The sequence below is a fragment of the Mycteria americana genome, chromosome 17 (genome assembly GCF_035582795.1).
Source record: "Mycteria americana isolate JAX WOST 10 ecotype Jacksonville Zoo and Gardens chromosome 17, USCA_MyAme_1.0, whole genome shotgun sequence".
Classification (NCBI taxonomy): Eukaryota; Metazoa; Chordata; class Aves; order Ciconiiformes; family Ciconiidae; genus Mycteria; species Mycteria americana.
Window position 1 is genome coordinate 10,664,552 of NC_134381.1, and position 21,996 is coordinate 10,686,547.

Here is a 21,996-nt window from a genome sequence, read left to right on the forward strand (position 1 = left end):
ATGGCAGGTCCTTGTCCCCACCCTGTGCCCCACAGGCAGAAGGGCCGTGCTTCTGCACCCCAGCCTCACACTGAGCCACAGCCTGGCCCGAACTGGGATGACAAATGCCTACAGGGGCCTGTCGCAGGGGAAGAGGAAGGCGGTGTCTGTGTGGATGGGAGCCCATGTCAATGCAGGGCCCTGGAGCAAGCGCCTGCCCAGTCAGGAACGGTCCCGCAGCCTCAGTGTGCGCAGCAGGAGGCTTTATTTTGGTACAACCCCTGCAGCACCCCGTTGCCCACATGGCACGCGGCTCCTCCTGCAGCTCCACTCTAGGCAAGTAGGAAAGTGTTGTACCAGGTCGGTCATGTCTGCTCTGCTGTACCGGTGGCCTTGGGCTTGAGCAAACAGCGCTGGGGGAGAGGTAGGCACGTGCGTAGCGGCTGTTGGATCTGGGAGAGACCGGCTACACCGACAGCCAGTGCTTGTGCCGGTATAAACACGTGGGTGTGCCAGGCCTCGGTCCCCAATCCAGGCATGCAGAGGAGTGTCCTTCCCTCCTTGGCCTCACCCTGTTGGCACTACTGGGTGGCACAGGTTGGTCCCTGTTTGCTCTGTGCTGTTGATGGGAGTGTCACAGGGAAAGGTTTTCTATTAAAGCAAGTAAAACCAGACTCTCTGCACCTTCAGGCCCATGTAAAAGCTTCATCCTTGTTATTGCTCTGTAGGGCCCAGAGACGGTGCAGAGGACTGTGAGCAGGAGCAGGTAATTTCAGAGCAAGCTGCTGCAGCTGCCGTGCTAAGAAGCGGCGAGGCACCAGCCCACCTCCAGCGCTCGTGGAGGGAGGCTGGTCCCGGAGAGCAGAACAGAAGCTGCAGGGCTGGGCAGCCGCTCCCCGTACCCAGCCAGCACAATACCTTTGCGGGGCCTGGTTGCACCCATCCACTGCCATGGCGCCTGGCTTGGGGCTGCCCCCTCTGCCACAAAGCATTTTTGGCCCTAGCCCTCCAAACGCAGGACTTGCCCCCAACCTTCTTTGGGAGGGAGCAGGTAGGGGAGCATGGCGGGGGGGCAGCTGTCCTGCCTGGGCCAGGTCTGTGCTCCACTGGGAGATGATGTCCCGGGGTAATGCTAAGTAAAAGCCAAGCAAAGCGAAGCACCACACAGCTTCACGTACAGCCCGTCTCTCTGGCACAGCCAGACAGGCACTAATGGCACGAGGTAAGGCATTTATTTTCTGCCGCTCCAGCAGGAAGGGGGTGAGATGCTGCGGGCTCAGAGTCCAGTTTGGAAGTAATTGCATGACCTTTGATAAGGTGACTTGGAAGAGAAAATGATGGAGATGCTGATGGTAAACCAGCCTTCTCCTGCTACCCTGTGCCTTCCTGTAGATGATGTGGCTTCGTCCCCAGCCTGGGGCTGGAGAGTGAGATAAGAGCTGCAGATGCACTCAGCTTGCTCCAATTCCTCGGGCGCTCGGCTAGAGTTCATTCTTGCAGGAACCTGGGAAGATGGAAAAAACACAAAAAAACCAATCCAGTAATGTTGTTAGCCTGGGTTTGGTTTGTCTCTTTCCCCAAGAAGGATGAGGGTGACCTCAACCTCTGTGAACGTCACCCACACTTGATGCTTTCCCTTTGCCAAACAACCCCAGGCTGGCTCTGTCCCTGCCATGTTTGGGAGCATGGCTCTCGCCTCCCTGGCTTTGCCGCAGTCCTCACCAGCCTCACCTGGGCCTGAGAAGTCCTGTGCAAAGCATCCCAAAGCAGGGGGGGGGCAAAGACAGTGACAATAACGCTGGCTGCCCCAGGACGGGAGGCTGGGACCAGCCTGTCCCCACCGCAGACACAGCCGGTGGCTCTGTGTGACAGTAATGGGAAGCGGGCGCTGCTGGTCACCAAAGTCCCCAGGGCCCAGGGAGCTCCGTGGGCTGGGGAAGGGACCGCACGGGGTGGCTGCTGCCCAGCCACATGCAGTTGTGAGCCTTGTCGTGCTGCTAACCGGCTGTGTCACAGCCGAGCATTGACGGTCTGTGCTGCATTGGGGGTAATTCAGACTTAAAGGGGCTCAAATGGTTATGGCTTAAAGAGATCCGACCCTGTGCCTTCAGTGGTGGTTTGAAGAAGAGAAAATGTTTTTCAGTCCTTACACACATCCCCACTGGGCAGATAATTGCAGAGCGCGGTTGTATCTTAGCATTCAGTTGTGAAATGCTTCGCAGGGCACAGAAAATGGATGGCTACTTAACTCTCCCTGGGATGCCCTCCAAGCCCCAGTGCTTGCTGCAGTACGAAAGGACAGTCTTGTGTCCTCCAGGGACTTTCAAGACCATGGACAAAACCAAGTTTTTCTTGCTAGAACAGGCTTGGCAGAAGTTAGTTTGAGGACTTGGGAGTCATCCCTTGGAATAAATCCATGTTACCTTGTGATACTGCTCACATTCCTCAGTGCTGTCACTAATAATATGTACAGGGCAATACTAGGAAACTCGGTCTGCTGGAACACTCAGTGGTTCACTCATGTTTTTTAAGTGTCTATTTGCAGCTACTTAGTCTTCAAACAAGTTCTTTGAAGTCTTTTATATCTAAGCCATTACTGCAAGCAGTGAACTGGGACTGGATATGCCCTGAAACAGTTTCCCCTTAAGTCTTTCCAAGCACCCTCACCCCTCTGCCATGAGCACCAGGCTGCTGCTGTACCCAGCTCCTGAGCTGGCCCAGCCACGCCTAGTTTCTGGACATGTTTGACTGGAATTATTTAATGGGAAAACGAGCTGCAGAGAGCTGCCTATCAAAATAGCGTTCCTACGGTTTGTGCTCTACTCTGAGTCAAGCTGCAGTGCTCCAGGGAGAGCGTTGCCTCAGGGACCCGAGGGGATGCTGCCCCGCTCCACGGTGCCGCGGGGGAGCACGCCAGGCAGGACCCCCCGCCTTCCGTTTCACACTTGACAGCTCTCACCAGTCTCTCTTCTTCAGAGTTTGCTACTTAGGAGGCCCTCTCTGGTCCACTGCTTGGCAAAGGACTGGTCTGTAGACTTCAAAAAGAAATGCCTAAAACTTCCCAGGCTCGTAAATCTGCCAACTTCTGCACGGTCCCTAAACTCTCCTGATTGACTTTTTGGACTGTTAATTTCCTAAGAGCTGGGGTTTCTTTTCTGAGGACTAAGTTATAGTCCTCAGAAGGACAGTACAGGAAGGGAACGCAGCCGGTGAGGGTGCCGATTGCGACACATGACCCACTGCTCACAGCGGGCTCCCTCTGCTTCTGCCCCAGAGCCACGTTTCCATGTGCCGATCTTATGATTTTTGGCTGCTACAAGGGCAGTCAGATGGTGCAGCCATAGAAACAGCTTTGAAATGAAGCTAATGGGCTGTTTGTGTTCATCTTTTATTAATTACAGGCTGCTGAGCTTGAGGGAGATATAGATTAATAGTGGCATATGTGTTACTGATCTCGCTGGCCCGCATCTGCTCACCGTGGCCAGTATGGGTGGAGTGAAATACTTCAACCCTGCTTTTTCAGGCACTTACACGTCTCCAGCCGCTCCTCGAGGAAGGAGATCTGCTCGCTAAGAGAGTCAATTCTGTCCAGTTGCTGGAGGGAGTGGGACAGCCGGCTGATGGGGTCTGGGCCGACGTCCTCCGGTGCAGATAGCATGAGGTTGTGGAAGGGGGCCAGCACCAACTGGAGTTTCTGGAGGGAGAAGGGGAGCCGTGAGCCACGAGGACCACCCGGCAGGTTGTAGCACATCGTCTGCCAGGGTGCACCCCACTGGGGCGGCACACCGGCCGGCTCACGGGGCTTTGGTTGCATTCAAAGGGCCGCCGGGCTGGAAGAGCTGCTGCGTGGGTGCTGCCAGCAGCGTGGAGCACAGCTGGGATCGCTGCGGCACGAGGCCAGCATGACGTTAAAAATAGAGCCGGGGCGGAGGGAAACCCTGGCTGCAAACGGCCCCGGGTGGGAGCTGGCTGAGCGCAGCCTCAAGCTGCAACAGGGCAGTGAGGGCAGGACAGGGCAGGGCAGAGGTGTGGGCTGGAACCTCACCTGCTCCAGCGCTTCCACTCTGCTCTTCAGGTCTTTCATTTCTTCCTTCATTTCACTGGGGGGACCTGAAAAAGTGACCAAGAAAAGTCAGTGAGTAAAAGCCCATTGCCCAAGGTGAAGTGGAAGGTGTTGGGGAGAGACATTGCTGCAGGGCTCGGGCCAAGCTCTGCTGCTTTGCACTCCCCTCCTAGTGAGCCCCTGGGGTTTGCCCTGCTGGGTCCAGCCCCTGGAGCATCAATCAGATCCAACGCCTGCTGCAAGCACTGGCATCTAGTCCTGCTCCTAATGCGCACAAGCCTCTCCTTCCTGCTGGAGTACCTGCAACAAAGTGGGGAGTTTTTCAGGCAGTGGGGTGATCCTTAAAGGATAAGACGTCTGGCGAAGCCTGGCCTCTCATGCCTGTGTTGTCAGGTTAGCTAGCACCCGGGTCTGCCCTGTCCCACGGTGAGCACAAAGGATCGTCCCTGCTGAGGGCCCTGGACACGGGATAAGGGCAGGTGGCTTGCGGGGCATGTGCAGACGGTGCCCTGCTCTCCCAGGCGTTTCCCGCGTGATGCCCGTGCTGGCCACAGCGCATTATTACTCACGGTACGAGTTTGAAGTGTCACAGCGCGTACCAAAAGTAATAATGGGCCGTCACCAGCAGCGCCCGCCGCTCCTCGTGGCTCTGGACTTGCCCTGCAGGAAGGACGATGATGATGATGATGATGGAGAGAACAGCTGCATCCCGGCCACCGCACACCACGGATGGGCTCTGTCACCCTTGCAGATGGAGCAGTGGCTGGATTTGTGCGCAGGGGAGGTTGTTTGGGTGGTAGAGGGACTCCCGGGTCACTGGGAATAAAGCTGAGGGGTTCTGGCTGTCGTCCCCTCTCCTGTCTTTTGCTGTCAGACACCTGCTCCAGCCACCCTGCGATGCTGAGTGTTAATCCCAGCTTTCACTGAAGGCCCCGAGCAGCTGGGGCTGTTCTGCAAGAGGGGACAGGTTACCTGCTTGACTGAAGGTTTCTGGCTCGGGGGCTGGCACCAGGGGCTGGCACGCCTTGTCGTTGGCAGCGAGGCTGAAGCCGTCCCGGCAGGCGCAGCGGTAGCTCCCGGCCGTGTTGATGCAGAGCTGACCGCACCCGTGGCTCTGGCTGGCACACTCATCCACGTCTGAAACCACAGGTACGGCTCAGTGAGGACAGGGGTGGCGAGGAGGTGCTTACCGGGGACGAGGGAGGCAGACGGCTCAGTCCCGCTAGCAGGGGTCCCGCTCCCCTCTCTAGAGCCGCACGGGCTCACACAGGGTGGGGATGCGATGGGACCCCAGACCAAGCTGGCGTTTGTGCCGGGCACAGCTCTGGGCGCTCGCAGCACTGCAGGGTGTGAGCACAAGACCCGCCAGCACCCGGGACAGCCTGTCCTCTTGCACCCGGCTGGAGTAAACCTGAGCTAACCCTGAGGGAGATCTGGCCTCCTCCCCTCTACCCGCTCCCCCCACAAAAGAGCCAGAAACAAAAGCTATGGTCAGAAACCTCCCAGCTCTGGCCAGGCGGGCGCAGGCAGCGCTCGGCTCTCATCCTGGATTTATGGCCGGGGTTTTGGTTCCAGCCAGCCGTGGCGAGGAGCTATCAGCCTTTCAAGTGTGTACAAAACCCAGTAACCTCTCCTCACACAGGGGAGTTATTAAAGCTGTTCCCACAAAACAAAATGAGCTGAACCGCTTCCCACGCCCGGGCAAATCTGTTTTAGGCAGTGGGAAAAATCCTTTCCCCTTTGCGCTGAAGCCGGAGCTGTCAGCGATGTGCTCAGCCCTGCCTGGTCCAGCGTGGGTCAATGCCACACGCTCCTCCTCTGCCTTCAGGGAGGGCAGAAAGCCGGGAAATGCTGTGGCAGGGGTTTGCACCATACTGGTGCGCTGGGGTCTGCAGAGCGCTGCTGCCCTCCACGCTGCCTGATTTCCCTGCTCTCTGGTGAGGAGCATTGGGCTACTCTCATGCTGGAGAGGAACTCGGTGCCTGGAGATCGCCAGGCTTTCCCTCCACCCCCAGATGTTTTTGGTTTACAGATTTAGTATCTGCAGTAAATGGGCATCTTAGTTTAAAGCAAGCGTTTACAAAGCTTGGGAGATACACAATCTCCGGCCGACCCCGCCAGTGTAACAGCTGCTCTGCAGAAAGCCTTTTGCTGGCTGCACGGTCACGGCAGAGTACAGCCTCTGCTCACGCTGACCCAGCGCGGAGCAGCAGCGGAGAGAAAATGTGGATGCCAGGGCTGCACTCGAGGGCTGAGAGCACCGACGCAGCCAAAGGGAGGTCAGAGCTCCCCTGGGAGCCGAGCTTCCCGGCCAGACCATCAGGCATCGCTGCCCTGGAGCAATACGGGGGGGGGGGGGTGTAGGGGTAACACGCCGGTTCCCCTCTATGGGCTGAGTAGCACCAGGCATGCGCCAAGGCTTGGTGAGGAGCCACGGTGCTGGTCCCTGTCCCCTACCAAGGGGTTGGTCTGTGGGCAGAGGACCTCCAGAGCCCCATGGCAGCCCCACTGCTCCCCAGAGAAGCTCTCCCAGCAGCGGCGGGACAGCCCCAACGCAGGGAAGCCAGAGGGGAGCAGCACGGCCAGTACCTGTCTGGCAGGCTCGCCCCGTCCAGCCGGGCGGGCAGGCGCATCTGCCGGGGAAGGTGCAGCTCCCGCCGTTCTGGCACGGCACCCAGCAGAGAGCTGTGGGACCAAACATGAGCACAGCATCACCGGGCAGCTCTGAGGGTCCCCAGCTCCCTCCCCTGCCACCACGGATGTGTGTACACACACACAGTACACACACAGTACACCCCCACCCCCCAAAACACACCCCAGCACCATCTGAGGGCCAGGATGCTCTGCCCCAGCCCTGGAGCAGAGGGGTTGAGCTGAGCGGGGCGCACAGAGCACAGGACGGGTGGGATGAACAGGACCTTGGTTTTGCAGCCTGGGAAGAGGTCGAGGCACCTGCAGCCGGCACAGCCGGGAGGGAGGAGGGCTGACGGGCAGCAGCAGGCCTTGGGAAGCCCCTGGTGCCGCGCTCTGCGCTCATCTGGGGACAGACTAGCTGCTGATGTGGTTTGCATTTGTTTTGTGCTGTACATCACGATTGCCTCCTGAAAGCATTTCTCTTCCATTACTGCTGATTTATATGGAAAGGACTTACTCATTCTATTTATCCTCTGGTAACTATAAAGTTAGTAAGCGATCCCAAAGGAAGAAGGCCTGCGAGGCAGCAGAGAAAGGCTGGGAATTAATCAGAAATTGAACCGCATTTGGTTGTGACGCCAAAAATTTAAATGCTTTCCTACAGGGAGAATCCGCCTGACAGGCGGAGTGCTGGTAAATGAGAGAGCTGGCTGCTGGGGCCTCGTCCAGGGACCTGAGCTCCCCGGCCCCTGGGGTCTGGGGGAAGGGCGAGCACTGGCACCGGGGTGGCACAGCAGCCTCTTACCTCTGTTGCAGCCGAGCGCATGGCTGTTAGCTCTGCTCCAGCCGGGACAGCACGAGGCTGCGGGCTGGGGCAGCTGCCTGTACGCCTGCCGGTAGGCAACCCTGTAGATGGTCCTGCAACGCAAAGATGGGGCTGAGCCGGGTGACTGAGAATCCGCCCCGAGCCCCCCCCATCCCGCTCCCATGCCAGTGGGTCAGACCCCCTTGCGCTGGCACCCCCTGCCTGGGGGCTGGGAGCCCCTTCCCCGTGGATCAAGGCAGGACTCCCCACTTCCGCAGCCCCCGCCGGTCGCTGCCTCGCTGGGACGGATCCGGCTCTCTCTCAGGGACCAGGCCCGCCTTGCGGGCGGCTGCCCTCACCTGTAGGTGCTGCAGAGGCGGTGGCCCTGGCAGGTGGTGAGGTAGGGCTGGTAGATGGGCTGGACGTGGGACTCGGCGTAGGTGGCCACCCGGCTCTGCGGTGCTGCGGCACAGACCCTGCGGCTGCGGAGAGGGGAGCAGGTCAGACACCGGCTAAAAACCAACCCGCTGCTTCTCCCTTCAGGGCAAAGGGGCTCCACCGATTTACACCAGCCCAGGACACGGCCTGACAGTCCCTCTCGACAGAGGGCTATTTAAACAGCAGCGGCTAATTGCCTGGGTGACCCGGGAGGTTACTTCAAGCTGTTTTGGGGCAGCGACACAAAGCTTGAGCACTGCGGGCTGCACGGGCTCTTCCTCCCCAGCCCCTGCACGAAGGCGCTGATGCCTCCTCGTACACTCACCCCGGCACAGTCCCTCTGTCTCGGGAGAGCGGTCGGGGCCCAGATTTAGGGGGGATTTACTCAAAGCAGTTTTCCTTCCATTCATCGCCTCCCTTTCCTTAAAATCACTCCCTTTCTGGGTGGATTTTTCCTTTCTGAGACTTTTGCACTCCTGAAACGCATGTCCCTGTGGTCACCAAGAAATTAATGATTTCACAGGAAGGGTCAGGCTCACCACAAAAAAGTAGAGGCCAGAGGAAAGTCATCCTCCAGTCTTCCTAAGATAACTGTGATCCAGTCAAAAACTTTCCCAAGGTTAACAGCCAAAGTGGTCTTGGTTAAAAATTCTTTTTTTCAACATTTTCCAGCCCAAGCAGGTCAGTCCCACTGAGGAACTCGCCTACTTGTCTCAGCCTCCCAGCCCAATTAGAAACTAGAATAAAAAGCCTGGGAATTAGCATGGACATCAGATGGCTTCCATTAACTCCAGAAAACTCCCTTCAGCCTCACTGATTAATGCTATAGAAGATGCAATTTTTGAATGGCAATTGTTTGCTTTGCAAAATTTAGAATAAAGCTATAGCTGCAGCCTGTGCGTGCGAGCGAGGAATTCAGCCTGTGGTTTTAGTCACGACCAGAATGCGAAAGGTTTAACGCTAAAGGAGAGTATTTCAATGTAAAAACAAACTCTGTAGAACATGTGAGCTGTATCTGGGGGGTGGGCGTTGAGCTCGAGCTCCTTTCGGCTGGGGAAGAAACTGGGGCACCGAGCTCTGGGCTTCCTCTGACCCAGCGGGAGCTGAGCTGTGCCTGCCCAGGCCGTGCTGGGATCCAGGGTGCCATGTCGGGCCCATTTCCCGGAAAGGGAAGGGGAATTGCTGGAGCTGCCGCTCCCGAGTTTGCGGGACAACCCGCCTGGACGTTCCATGCCTGCGTCCCCTGGACAGTGCATCCTCTCAGAGCTGGGAAGCTGCATCCTCCTTTGATGGCTCTTTTGCAAGGCTTGACTGGTGCGGTAGCGGGATTGCACGCATATTTTTGTGCAAGGACGTGCTTGAAAGAGACAATAATAATTCATGAACAGCTCAGGACCTGATTAGCTTTTGACTCTCCCGGACAAAAAGCCCAGAGTGTCTCGGTGTCCCCTGCATGGAGCTAAATGGAGCTGGGGCATTTTCTCCAAGAGGCTTTTTTGCTTCAGTGACAAAGCAAACAAACACCAGCGAAGGGCTGCCGAGCCCCGGCTGCCCCGGGAGGACTCAGCTGAGCCTTTTCCCACCTCCTCACCAGCCCGGCGAGCTGCCTATGCGCATGCAGCCGGCTTGCTGAACAGGGCTCTTCCTCGCCAGGAGAGGATGCGACGCGCCGTGACATGCGACAGCGTGCACCTGGGAGATGCAGACAAAAAGGGGGCTTACCCTGCCCGGGCAAAGCCGTCCGTGCTGGTCACGCTGAGGATGCAGAGGAGTCCCGAGAGGAGGTAGCTGATGCGGCGCATGTCCTGTCCCTCCTGCAGCGCCCTGGGCTGAGCGGCACGACCGAGTCTCGCTCTTTGGTGGGAAGCGCTGGCTCCTACCGCATGTCTCACCCTTCAGCGGGGAACCCTGCAACCGAGAGAAGAGCAGTGTGAATATGTGGCATCCGTCCCCAGCTGGTGACACCTGACGGACCCGTGGGGATGGGGCCAGCCCTCGCTCCCGGGGTCAGAGGGACCGTGCCGGGTGCGCACAGACCCCCCGAGGGCAGCACACGGGGCTGGGGCAGGAGCACACTTGCTGGCAACAGAGCGGTGTGACAAGCTAAAGCACAGGGGAAGAGGGGACCCATGAAGCCTTCGCAAGGCGGGAGCTCCTCTGGGCACAAACCCGCTTTGCCCCACTCAAGTCACTGGTGCAGCAGTGATTTACCCCGGGGACACGCCTGGCCCGGCACGCAGGAGATGCTCTCGTGGCACTGGGCGCTGCACAGTCGCTTGTGAGCGGCAGGGAAGGGACCTGTGTCGCGTGAAATACACTGCCAGTTCCAGACAGCAAGGGCAAAACAATGGCCCGTAATTTCTTAATCCATACAGCATTGTAAAGCTGCCTTTTCCCACCACATAACACACTGAAATCTGATCTTCTTCTCTTTAAAACACAAGTTCTTTCCAGAGAAAAGTGCTGTAAGGGCCATATGTACCGTCTGCAGAGTCAGTACTAACCAAGCGGCGAATAAAGAGGCTTTGATTTTCTAGCAGAGGACAAACATGAAACAAGGCTGAAGAAGGTCAATAACAATATTTAATTTAAAAAATATCTAATTTAAACAAAACAGTTGGCCTCCGGATGGCAGCAGTTAAAGGAGGAAGAAATAAAGAAACTCACCTTAAATATATGCCAATTAAAGAAAGAATCAGTCTTTCTGATGAAACCTCGAGAAAGGAGTGGCTTTAAGGGGAGGCGAAACAAAATGAAACCTCCTTCTGAAACTGCAAATATGGTGAGCTGCAAATAAACTTTCTAAAATCCCCAGGTGATGTGGGATTGGGGATTGCAGGTTCATCCCTAAACTCCTTCGGGACAATTCCTAACTCTGAGCCAAGTCGTTGGGGATAACTGGCATAATTATCCCAAACCTATAGACCCTGCAGGTCTCGAAGCCCTTCGCCAAGGCACTCTATCATCTTTTCCTTTGTGCAGGTGAAGAAACTGAGGCACGGAGAGATGCAGACCTGCATCTGGAGAGAAACCAGCCTGGTGCCTTCCTGCCCCTTAATATCAAACGTCTTGCGCATGCTTCCGTGCAGTGACAGCGCTGAGCGAGGCGGACGGCTGGCTGGGAAGCCCCTTCCCCTCGACACAGTCCATGAGCAGGACACGCGGCTCTGCCTGGCTTTCGGGAGGTTTCAGGAGGTTTTGTGTCACAGCAAATCCACTGTACCACTATAAAATGCAATCAGGACCTCATTCAGTCCCTGAATTCAGCAGTACTGCTGAAGCTGAGGGTCTAGCTCCAGGACAGGGAGGGATGGCAACGTGCCCGCCCTGCTCCTACAGTGGTACGAGCTATTCCCATGGAGCTGCAGCCCAGCAGGGAACTGCAGATGCCTGAGCCCATCTTAACCTCCATGCAAGCCCAGCTTGGAAGATGTAAGGAGGATTTTGGTGACATAAAGCCTGTAGTCCTCCATTTTCCTCCAAACATAGTGATGCATTTCATCTTCTAATGATTAATATGTGGTATCTCCACCAGCAGGAAATCAAATCTTGGTTGACTTGCAGGGAAGTCTAAAAAAAAATAGTGAAGAAACCTTCTTTCTCCCCAGCCTTTCTGGAGACATCCCAGGGACACTAGCGTACAGAGACGTACTAACTCCCCACTGCTCAGCCAGCCAGCTTTTCCCAGGGCTATACTGGGGCACATATGTTCCTTACAATTACAGATCCCCAGACTAGCGGTGCTTCTCCAGAAGTCTGTAAGTCAAACTCTGCCAACCATCTCCGTCCTCCCACAGGATTCCCGTGACTGCTGTGGGAGCTTTCCCTGTGGGGAAGGCAAGAAACACAGGGCACAAGCCTAAAATATAGGCAGTTTGTTTTCTTGCTTTGAAATGGAGCAGCATTGCCCTACCTCAAGTGGTCAGAGTATCCCTCTGGGTCATAAAATTATGGTTGCTTCATACCAGAAAAAGTTTCAAAAGTGGAAAATATGAGCCTATACTTGTCTTTTTTATGAGTTTATGAAAATCAGCCTCTTTAAAGCCACTGAAGATCCTCCAACCTGTTGCCACTACCTATTCTAATACTCCTCTTTTAAAGCACATAACTTAAGGAAAATCTTTTCATGACTAAGAAAAAAATATAGGTTTTTTTGTCACTGCCTTTCTAGTCTCTCAAATGAAGAGGTGAAGCCCCACGGTCTGGCAAGTGAAACTAAGTGGGTGCACCTGAGCTTCTGCTGTTTCAGGGGGCACCGTCTCCTTGGCTGGCCATGAGCTCCTGGGAGGCTGGGGGTCCCTCTCCCGCCAGCCAGAAACATTCCCGTAACTCTCGTAAGTCTGCCCTTGCCTAACCCGCTGCAGCAACCAACGGGAAAATACAACCCACCGTATGGGTGAGCAATCCTTTTTCCAGCTCTGCCCATGAAACCAAGGCTAAAACTCCAGCTGATGGCAGCAGTAGGAATCGGGGTCTGTCTGCAAAGTGGTGCAAGAGAATCCAGTGCCTCAAGAGGATGCAATTACCCTCAGGAGAACGCAACAGCTGCACTTTTTCAAACAGCCTGGCCTGGTTCTGCAGGTGAAACCGCTGCCCCCAACTGTGCGCTGGACCCGGTCTGCGCCCTTAGAGCCAACCGCTCCTGGAGAGGGGCAGCGGCAGCGGCAGGGAGACGGATTTTCCTTTGCAAGCACCTCCAGCTGCTCTCTGCTCAGGCTGGGATGCAGGCACCGCGGAGCACAGGCACAGGGATGCGGGCGCGATGGAGCCGGGCATGGGGACGTGGGCACGACGGAGCAGGGAGGGGGGACACTGCGGAGCAGGCTGCGGGGGTACGGCACCGTGCAGCAGGGCGCAGGGACGCGGGTACCGGGAACGGGCCGCCGGGACGCGGGTATCACGGAACGGGCTGCCGGGACGCGGGTATCACGGAGCGGGACGCAGGGACGCGGGTATCACGGAGCGGGACGCGGGTACCGCGGCGCCCGGCGCAGGGATGCTCAGCCCGGCCCGCAGCAGGCCGAGCCCCGCTCCCCCGGGCGCTGCAACCCCCGGGGCAGGCGGAGCGCTGCCCGCCGGCCCGGCCGCTGCCCGCAGCCCTGCCGCCGCAACCGCCGCCTGAGAGGCACCTCCCGGGCCGCCCCCTCCGCCGGCCCCGCCGGGACCCCGGGCGGCCCCGCTGCGGCAGCGAGCCCCGCTCCGGGAAACGCCCGCCCCGCTCCCCCCCGCGCCGCCCGTCCCTCCCCGCCGGAGGGTGCGGCCGCGGCCCCCCCGGCCGTGCCGAGCCCCCGGGCGGCGCCCGCCGGGACTCACCGGTGGCGGCGGCGGTGCCGGAGCCGCGGAGTCGCCGCCGCGCCGCGGCCCCCCGCGCATTTCCTCCCCCGGCCCGAGCCGGTCCCTCCGCCCCGGCCCAATGAGCTCCCGGCGGGGAGGAAAGCGGAGCCTCCCGGCCGGGGGGAAGCGCCGGGGCCCGGGGAGCCTCCGCCTGCCCCCGCCCCGCCGGCCCCCGCCGGCCGCCACCTGCCCCCGCGCCCCCGCCGAGGTGCCCCGGCTCCCCGGGGGACACTCAGGGACAGGGCAGGACCCCCCGGAGAAGTCTGGTCCTGGGGGGGACGTGCGGGGACAGGGCAGGACCCCCCGGAGAAGCCCGGCCCGGGGGGGGACACACGCTGGCGTTGTGCCCCATATGCTTTCGCTGCCGTGCTGACCCCGATAGAGACGAGACTGGGGGGATCCCTGCCCTGGCATCGAGCTGGAGCCTTACCTGCAGACTCCCTACGGCAGCCCGTTTCTGCATGCCCCACGCTACGAGGGCACAAGGTCTCTGACCCCCCCCAGACCAACCTGGGTGGGCAGGGGATTAACGGTAAGAGTGGGAGATCCCAGCATAGCCCCCAGCCCCTTGCCCAGGGGCGTTCAGACTCCCAGGTGAAATGGTCCATCAGCAGTGCAGCAGCCAGGGCAAATTTATTTCTCTTTGCTAAAAAATACTGTAGCTGGTTCTGCACTCCCCGGGAGGATGCATAATTATAAGAGGAGACATCATCTGTCGCTACGTTAGGGACCTAACACACCATACTGGTCCATAGCCTCCTGCCGTGCCCTGTTAATCCTCCTGAGCTTATTACAACAGCGAAGTCCTCCAGAAGCAGGCGATGAACTGCCAGGAAAGGGAGGCTGGTTTCCAGCGAGCCCTAAAGGATGCTTAAAGGATTCCTTGGGTGCCCCCCCAGCCATGGAGCAGCGTGAGGATTGACCAGGAGAGATGCCCAAACTGAACACGCAGACCCACGCAGGGCAAGGCTCCGCCGGCTTGCCAACGCCTGCGCCGGGACAGATCAGGCAGGCCGATCCCCCAGCTGCCTGCAGGCTTCTCGTGTTAAATGCCTGGTTATTTATCAAGAAAATTCTGCAGTTCAGTTTGTGCCAAATTGCCACTTGTTTTGTCTACATTTTTCTCTGGGAAATTAGAGCACAGAGGCTGACTGTTTTTCAAATGACTTAGGTGCCTGCCCATGCACAGAGCCAGCCTTAAAGATTGCAGGGGTCTGATGTGCAAATGAATGGCAGGATACAACCCCCTGGGAATATTTGTTCCCATTAAGCTTTGCAACTTTTTTGAAAGCATGTAGGCATTTAAAGGAAATATTTACCAGTTAAACAATAATGGCTCCGAAAGAGCAATTGAGATCACTGGCCCATTCCCTGTATTTCCTCATGGATACGCTGAGGCTGCGGACTGAACTGGAGCTGTCTCAGGTCGTGCTGCGCCCTCCGGGGAAGCTGATGGGTGCTAGGTGTGCTGGTGTGGGGCTCTCAGGCGGACCCGTGTAAAAGGAGCGCAAACTGCTTTGGTCAGATCCTCCCTGGGGAAGGGAGCAGAGCAGAGGGCAATCAGCTCTGGGACGTGCTGGTGAAGATGGAGCTCCAGTGCCGGGGAGGACGGAGCGCGCGGGAGATGGGATCCCTCCCAGCAGCAAGGGAAAGGCTAGCTGATGCTGGGGGAAGCGCAGCTCCACATGACGCAGCATCTCACATAGCACAAACAGGTTTGCTCACTCTGTCTGGATCCAGCCTACCTCTGGGGAATGATTTCAGCTCACTTAATCTCATAAGCACGAAGCACAGGCAACTTTTCCCAAGAGCCTTGAAGGGACGGTAATTATCTTATTATGCAGAGAGCGTTATTGTCTTTTCTGGTGTATGGGGAAGATGAACAGAGCCTGCTACTCAACTTGTCTAATAATTGCAAGATACATTTGGAAGCCAATGGAAAGCTTCTCCATCTGACCATACTGAAAGCACAGGATCTAATTTCACGGCCGAGACACTCACCTTATCTGTGGTGCCCCATCATTTGTCCTGGGCAGGGATCCTTTCCTTATGGATCATCTTGGTTTCTTACTGTCAGAACAGAAAAAGCCCGCTGTTACACTCCCCTTGTCGTGCAGGCAGAGATCAGGGAGCCAGCCCTTGCCCATGATGGATCTGGTGTGGGGTTCCCTGGATGCTCCCAAAGCCCCTTGTGGACTGGGGTGGAGGATGAAAGCAGGGTCGTAGCCACAGAAGTGCCCCTGTCCGGCATTGGCACCGAGCTCACACCGCACAGGCTCGCTGGCGTGCCGGAGAGGCACGGACATCATGATACCAGTGGTAGGGCACGGAGAGCCCCGTCCCTTCCCTCCTGTGCAGTGCAGATTGCACAGTGGGTGTTTTAGGAACATCCTACGGGTCCTGATCCTCCCCTCACTCACACGAGCTTGCAGTGTGGGTAACCCTGCTGTGGCCCCAGTGGGAAAGGCCAGGCAGACCCGCGGTGCCTTTGCACCCTTTGGGGTAGAGCAGGCAGGGATATGAGCAACGACTGAGCAGAGCAGAAGCCCTGGCTCCACCTAACGCAGCGCTGGGGCTTCACTGAACACCAAGCTATCCCCTCCAGCAGTCTCCCCAGTGCCTAAGGCTGGGATTTTTCCGACAACCCAAGAGAACGGGGTGCCCTGTTCCTGCTGACACTCACCAGGGTGTATCCAAGTTCCTTTACACTCATTTGTGATCCCATCTGCTGTACCCCAACGCTGTATTTTACCATCTTCAGTACGTACACACGCTCCTTTACGGACAAAGACCCCTAACTGCCCAGGCAACCTTTGCACGAGTCCCCGGGATCCCAAGCGTAAATTTGATGGTGAGAAAGGGGATGGTCTCGACACCCAGGTCCCACACGGCACTCAGCTTTCAGCTCCTTGCGGGACAATGACACCCAGTGCAGGACTAAGCACACCGCTGCTCAGGGTCTGCGTTAGAGCCTTCTCAGCCATTAAACCATTATTCCCTAAGTGCACTGCAGCATTTTAAAATTCTGCAATTATTTTAATTGCAAAATGTTTGCTTTTCGGTTCCGTTTACTGGGTCAAATCTTTGCTCAAGCAAGTGCCCATGTCAGCTGCTTAAGAACTGCATATAACCCATTAAAAGAGCATTTAATCCTCCGCTCATAGGGAGGGTTCAGTGTCTTACATGCTAATATTCATTAAGCTGGGAGGAAATCCCCCAGGACACAGCCTGGCAAGGTTCCCTTGAAAGCAGAGGAGTGATGCCAGTTCAGAGTGGGGGAAGATCAGATCTGTTGGCTCTGTTAATATTGGTGTGATGAGCTTCTGACAAAGGCAGTAAGGGATTTTGGCTCCCGACTGCAAGTCTGTCTGAATTTGTAGTCCTCCCTGGACCGGTGTTTTACATGTTTCCTCCAAAGCTTTCTCCCTTGCACACTAGAACTGTACTCCCACGACATCTAATATTAATACTTGTCTCTGGGCCAAGAAAGAAATATTTCTGTCCAACCTCCCTCTTAGATTTAACGATGTCGAAATCTCCTTGTCTCCCACTGGTTTTACCACCAGCGTGAGCTACGGGGCATGCTGAGTGCTGGCCCAGAGCAGGTCTCAGGCTGAGCACCGGGCTGGCTGAGAAGGTGAGATTTTCACCCACCGTCCCGTTTCCTAGAGCCTGTCCCGCAGACCTGCCAAGCACACAGCACCTGCCCGGGCAGCAGCGCCAGATCCGACATCACCCTGCGAGCATCCGTGGTGGATTGAGGGCTGGAGGTGTGGGCTGGGCTTCCAGCCGGTCCCCCGTGCGGTTAGGTGAGCTCGGAGGGTGTGAGGGTGGCTGGGGCTGGGGTGGGGGGGAGTCAACTTTGCTCTGGCTCTGTAGGCATGAAAAAGGAATGATTAACAGAGGAGACTTAATAGGAGATCAGCACTAAGGTCCCACATCAGGAAACCTCTCTTAGAGAGGAGTGCTTACGGCCCATCACAGTAAATGGGACATGCCCGCACACGAGCGCTTCCCCAAACTGGGGCCAGAGGTGCTGAAGTGGCAGATGGAGATAGATGGACGGAGAGACAGACAGAAGAGTGACACACATACAGATGCAAAACTTTTCAGCTACTACAAGCCACGGCTGACCCCGTACCTGCTGTGTACAATGGGCTCTCGCTGGCCTCCGCAGGGGTCTCACACAGAACTGGAAGTACGTGCTAAAGCAATAGGAATTTTTGGTGCTTCTGAAAAAAGAGGGAATGGCTTTTCCTGTTTTAGGACAAACTCTTCCGCTCCGGCTTTTCATAAGGCTGTTTGTAAACTTTACACTAAAGTTTAGGCTTTGGAGCAGTCCCTGCTCTGCAGAGCTCTGTAAGGAAAATGACCTCCCACTATTCTATTATGTCCCATATTGTTCTCGGTTGCGTCAGCTGCAGACCAGTTATCTCAGTGGAAATCTAGATGAGTCCATTGATGTCATGGGATCAAAGCAGGTCAAACCAAGAAAAGTATTTGGCCCGTAGCTCTCGGTCTGTCGTCACCAGTTGCCCAGTGCTATGCACATTATGACCAAGAGCTGATTCCCACAAAGTGATTTTCTTCTGCCTGAGTAAGGACTTATCAAGCATTAAGTGTCTCAGGACCGGTATGTTATAACTTAAGGCGACCATAGAAACATACAGCAGCCTAGCTGTAGCTGGGCAAAACCAAATGTGTGAACAGGGCGACGTCCTGGAGCCAGGTTTATTTTCTCTTATGTGCACACTGATGAGTTCTTATTTACATTTAGAGGAGGCTGTAACGGCTGCTGCGTAAAAACTGGGCAATGATTCATCTCACCAAGGAATAAACTGAATTTTGCGGCTTTTTGTGAAATTTCCCTGCAAAAAAGTAGCATTAGTCAGCAGGGAATGGTCCCCCACCCCGCTGTTCCCCTCTGCCTTTTCCCAATGAATCAGTCCCCGAGAAGCGCACAAAAAGTGCAGTGGGAATAGCCGTGAGTTGCACGCACGGCTCGGTCCCTTCCTCAGGGCCATCCCAGTGAGCAGCTCAGGAGAGGAGGGCATTTCGCACAAGACTGTTTTTTGCTCTGGTTATCCTTCTCTGTCAGGAGAGAGTCTCCAGCTCTAGAAACCTGCACTAAGCAGAGCTCCTCTCTGCAGTCACCTCCCAGGCTATGGGCAGGACAGGAGTCCAAGCGTTCGCTTTGGGAGAGAGGACGGAGAGTGAAATAACATTTCTGATCATCCTCTTCTGTTTGCAGAGACCCTTTCCTTTCCTTTCTCTGTCTGAAAGCTCAAGTTAAATCTTCCCTTGTGTTTCGCCATGCCCTTCTGCTGCTGGTGTGACTGTGAGGCAGGTTCGTTTACTCTAATTTGTTGCAGTTTGTAAATCTGTCTCCCCAGAGCCAGCCCCATCTGCAGCAGTAGAGTCTGGGAAGCGGCTCAAATGAGCCCGCAGCTCAGATTCAATTTCTCTTCCTTACCTCTAGGGAAACTTGTGCAGAGCTGGTAGTTTAACAGCATAGAGGGGGACTAACTCAATCGGCAGAATGAATGCTGGATCACAGGGAATAACATTCAAAATCTGCCAGAGCAGACTCGGTGCTTTCTGCTGCTACCCAGAGGAGAGGCAGATTTTCGAAGAGGCTCAGCATCCAGCCACCGCATCTGGGCTTCTGTCTCGCACAGCTTCCCAAGCAGCAGCAGAGCTTCCCAATCTGCTTTTAAATTAATTTTATCACTGACAAAGCCTTGTTATTTCTTCTTATATTCGATTCTCTGCCCAGTGAATTGATTCCGTGAATGTTAGACCCTGGGAAAAAGTATGCCAGGTTATTTCTACCAAGAGCCATTCACTGGCGTGGTCCTGCTCCATATTCCCGCACAGCCAGCCAGCGCCTGGGTATCCCTAGGCTGCTCCTACCCACAGCCAGCCTTTTATCCCCAAATACCCCAGGTGAGTCACTGAAAGCCTCCTGCCTGCATTGTGTAATGCCACAGATTAGGACGGTGGGACCCACAGGTCTGCAGGTAGCTGAAAACGGATACCATGCAAATCACCCAGCTCCACGGTTATAAATTTGAGAGGCTTTGCTGAGCTCCTGACATGCAAACACCGGCACGCTCCAGGCTCGGCTGTTAGCCAGTGCAAGCCTCAGGTCTGCGTGAGAGCAGGGACGGTCCCTGCCCGCAGCCCCATTCACCCCCACGTCCTGCCCGCTCCCCGGGGGCCGAACGCTGCCGCGGTGCAATCCAAAATCAGTAGTGCGGCATCCCGTCTCGGGGTCCCGCCGCACCGAGAGCGAGCGGCATGGCCGCACACTGCGCAGAGAGAAGAGAAGAGAGGGCGGACAGGGGGAGCGCGGGAGGAAGGATGAACAACATGGTGTTGTACCAGAGGTGTTCAGAGAGCCGGCAGATGGAAAAAGAGAATGAGTTACGGAAAGAAAGGAGATTTGCTAAGAATTTCCAGCTATCTCGCGGGTATTTGTGCAAGTGTTTGGAGCCTTCCTCTATACGCACAGGAGGTAAAAGTTACCCTCTGAGTTCTCCGCTCCTGGAAAACAGCCTGAGTGCCAGTGGGGTGAATGAAAAATAATAGTGCTGCAGGCTGGGCTCCGCTCCGAGCAAACCGGCGCTGGAGATGCTCCTCGGCTCAGCACGTGCGTGGCTGACAGCAGAGCCAGCCTCGCTGGGAGCGGCCGAAGGATGCTCTAAAAACCCGTTTGCTGCGGCGGCCCTTTGCCAGCGCTATGTGTTCAACCAGCCCCTGAGGCTCCCGCCATCGTCTCCGCCTGAGCTGGGGCAAAAACCCACCCGAAGCCCGCAGGGTCTGGCCTGGCGAGGACACGATCCTGCCGCCCCCAGCGCCAGCTCCCCATCCCATCCCGTCCTCCCCATCGTTGCTGTGGCGATGGCCGCGGCTCATACGGTACCTGCGGCGCCCCGCTGTCCCCCGCCGCGCCGGGAGCAGCCCCACCGCCGTGCTCCCTGATGGCTCCCGGCAGCCATTCCCGCCTGGCCGCTGCGGGTCCGGCGGGCCTGGGCGCCCGCCTCGCACCCCCGGCATGGCCGGCCGCCGGCCGCACACAGGCAGGAGGTGGCTGCCGAGGTGGAAGGGCGGCTTTTTATGCTTTTCTTCCTGTATAAATCAGGCCGGGGATGGACAATCCCAGACAGGACTTCCTGTGTGTGTTGTGCGCTGATAACAGGCGCCGCGAGGAGAACAAACACGGCTGCCCCTCGCCCGGAGGGGGAGAGGGGCCACAGGGCGGCACCCCCCACACCGTGCCCACTGGGGATGGCCACAGGGTGCCGAAATGGAGAGGAGGCAGCCACGCGTCCCCGGGGACACGGGGAAGGGCTCCCCACCTGCACCTCACACCAGGCCTAAGATGGCTGCTGCCCCCCGCCCTCCTGCCTCACTGGCATGGGGCACGTTGCAGCAGCCCCCACCACAGCCACCCCTCGTTTCCCCTCAGAGGGGGCGGATGGGGGGCTGGTGGGGACCCCCGCGGCACCAGGGCCTCCCTCACAGCCCGTGCCAAGCGTGGTGGTGCCTGTGGCCATCTTCTCAAGAGGGGGCCATGTTGGCGTTAGGCACCAGTAGGGCACGTCCTGGGGTATTTGCGACCCCCTGAAATTTGGGTTACACCTCAGCGGTCTGTCAGTTTGTGGATGGCTTGCCACCCCCATCATGCTGTCCCTGTCTTGAGAAAGAGCGAGGTACAGGCAGTTTGGGCCACTAAACCTGCAAGACATCACCCAGCAAAGATGGCGTCTTCAGCGCCGGGCGGCAGAGAGGGGCGTAGAAACAACTGCCCTGCTGCCCTAATTTTCAAGGCCATTCTGGTGCAAAGCTGATTGTGATTTCAAATTAAATATATGTGTATGTGTGACCCCGGTTCTGGGTGGCCACTTTTTAATTGGAATTTGAAACTTTGATCCAGACTTCATGCTGGGAAAGGAGACATTTCGGAGCATGAGGGCCGTGGCTGTGGCAATTATTTCTCGACTCTCTCAGAGGACACGATTGGGCCACCGAGTGAGCAGCCCTGTGTGGCTGTCAGGCCGTCGCCGCCTGCTGCTGCGGGCGGCGAGACCCCCACGGCAGCCCGTACGCTTTCCTCCTGGCATGGCAGAGCGCACGGTGCGGGTCTGGGGACGCGTGTCGTCTGGGGCTCCTCTGGAGCAGAGCCACGTCCCCGGCGCGCGCCGCACACGCCAGGGTCCTCCCGGTCTGAGCAGCACGTAGCGCTTGTGCGCAGGCTTGCAGTGAGCAGAGGATTACTCCCACCCTTATTCAGCAAAATATTACTCTGGGCAAGTCCCCTGGGAGTTGGAAAATATTCCTGTGTTTATTTATATAAATGCATGGCTAAAGAAAGACCCCATTTGTTTTCCTTGGCAGACGGGTTTTTAAAGGCTGTTTTCTGCTGCCCATCAGTCTCTCCGGCAATAGGTGATTTTATATTGCGTGCCGCTTGCCCTGAGCGTTGCCAGCTGATGGACTCCACGGGAGCGCGCCCCACCAGGGAAGTCTCTTCTAGGCACACGCGTGTGTTTGTGCTCTGTTGTGCACGAAACGCTGTGTGCGTTTGTGTGTGCACGCTGCGTTAACCTGTAGGGAGGGTGTATCTCCGTCTGTTTCTGTGCTCGGTGCTGAGCTGAGCTTTAAGCAGCAGCTCCCTGTGGAAAGTTACAGGGCTTGCATGGACGGCACACACCACCTGCGAGAAGAGGCAGCCATGGAT

General features: G+C 56.9%; 1 protein-coding gene across 5 annotated transcripts; it reads right to left on the bottom strand.

Moving 5' to 3' along the window:
• Positions 1–261: 261 nt before the first annotated feature.
• EGFL7 (EGF like domain multiple 7) lies at positions 262–20,218 on the bottom strand. Of its 5 annotated transcripts, none has more exons than XM_075519846.1 (9): positions 13,233–13,341; positions 9,642–9,827; positions 7,841–7,963; positions 7,482–7,594; positions 6,632–6,727; positions 5,015–5,179; positions 4,025–4,089; positions 3,511–3,673; positions 262–1,483 (listed from the first exon to the last, which is right to left on the bottom strand). In XM_075519846.1, exons 2-9 carry the CDS (start codon positions 9,719–9,721, stop codon positions 1,461–1,463), a joined length of 828 nt encoding a protein of 275 aa, XP_075375961.1. In that variant the 5' UTR covers positions 9,722–9,827; positions 13,233–13,341; the 3' UTR covers positions 262–1,460. The 5 variants fall into 5 exon arrangements, with proteins under 5 accessions (XP_075375961.1, XP_075375959.1, XP_075375958.1 ...); XM_075519844.1 differs by lacking the exons at positions 262–1,483; positions 13,233–13,341 and adding exons at positions 15,255–15,323; positions 20,179–20,218 and having other exon boundaries at positions 3,255–3,673; XM_075519843.1 differs by lacking the exon at positions 262–1,483 and having other exon boundaries at positions 3,255–3,673.
• Between the last annotated feature and the right edge of the window lie 1,778 nt (positions 20,219–21,996).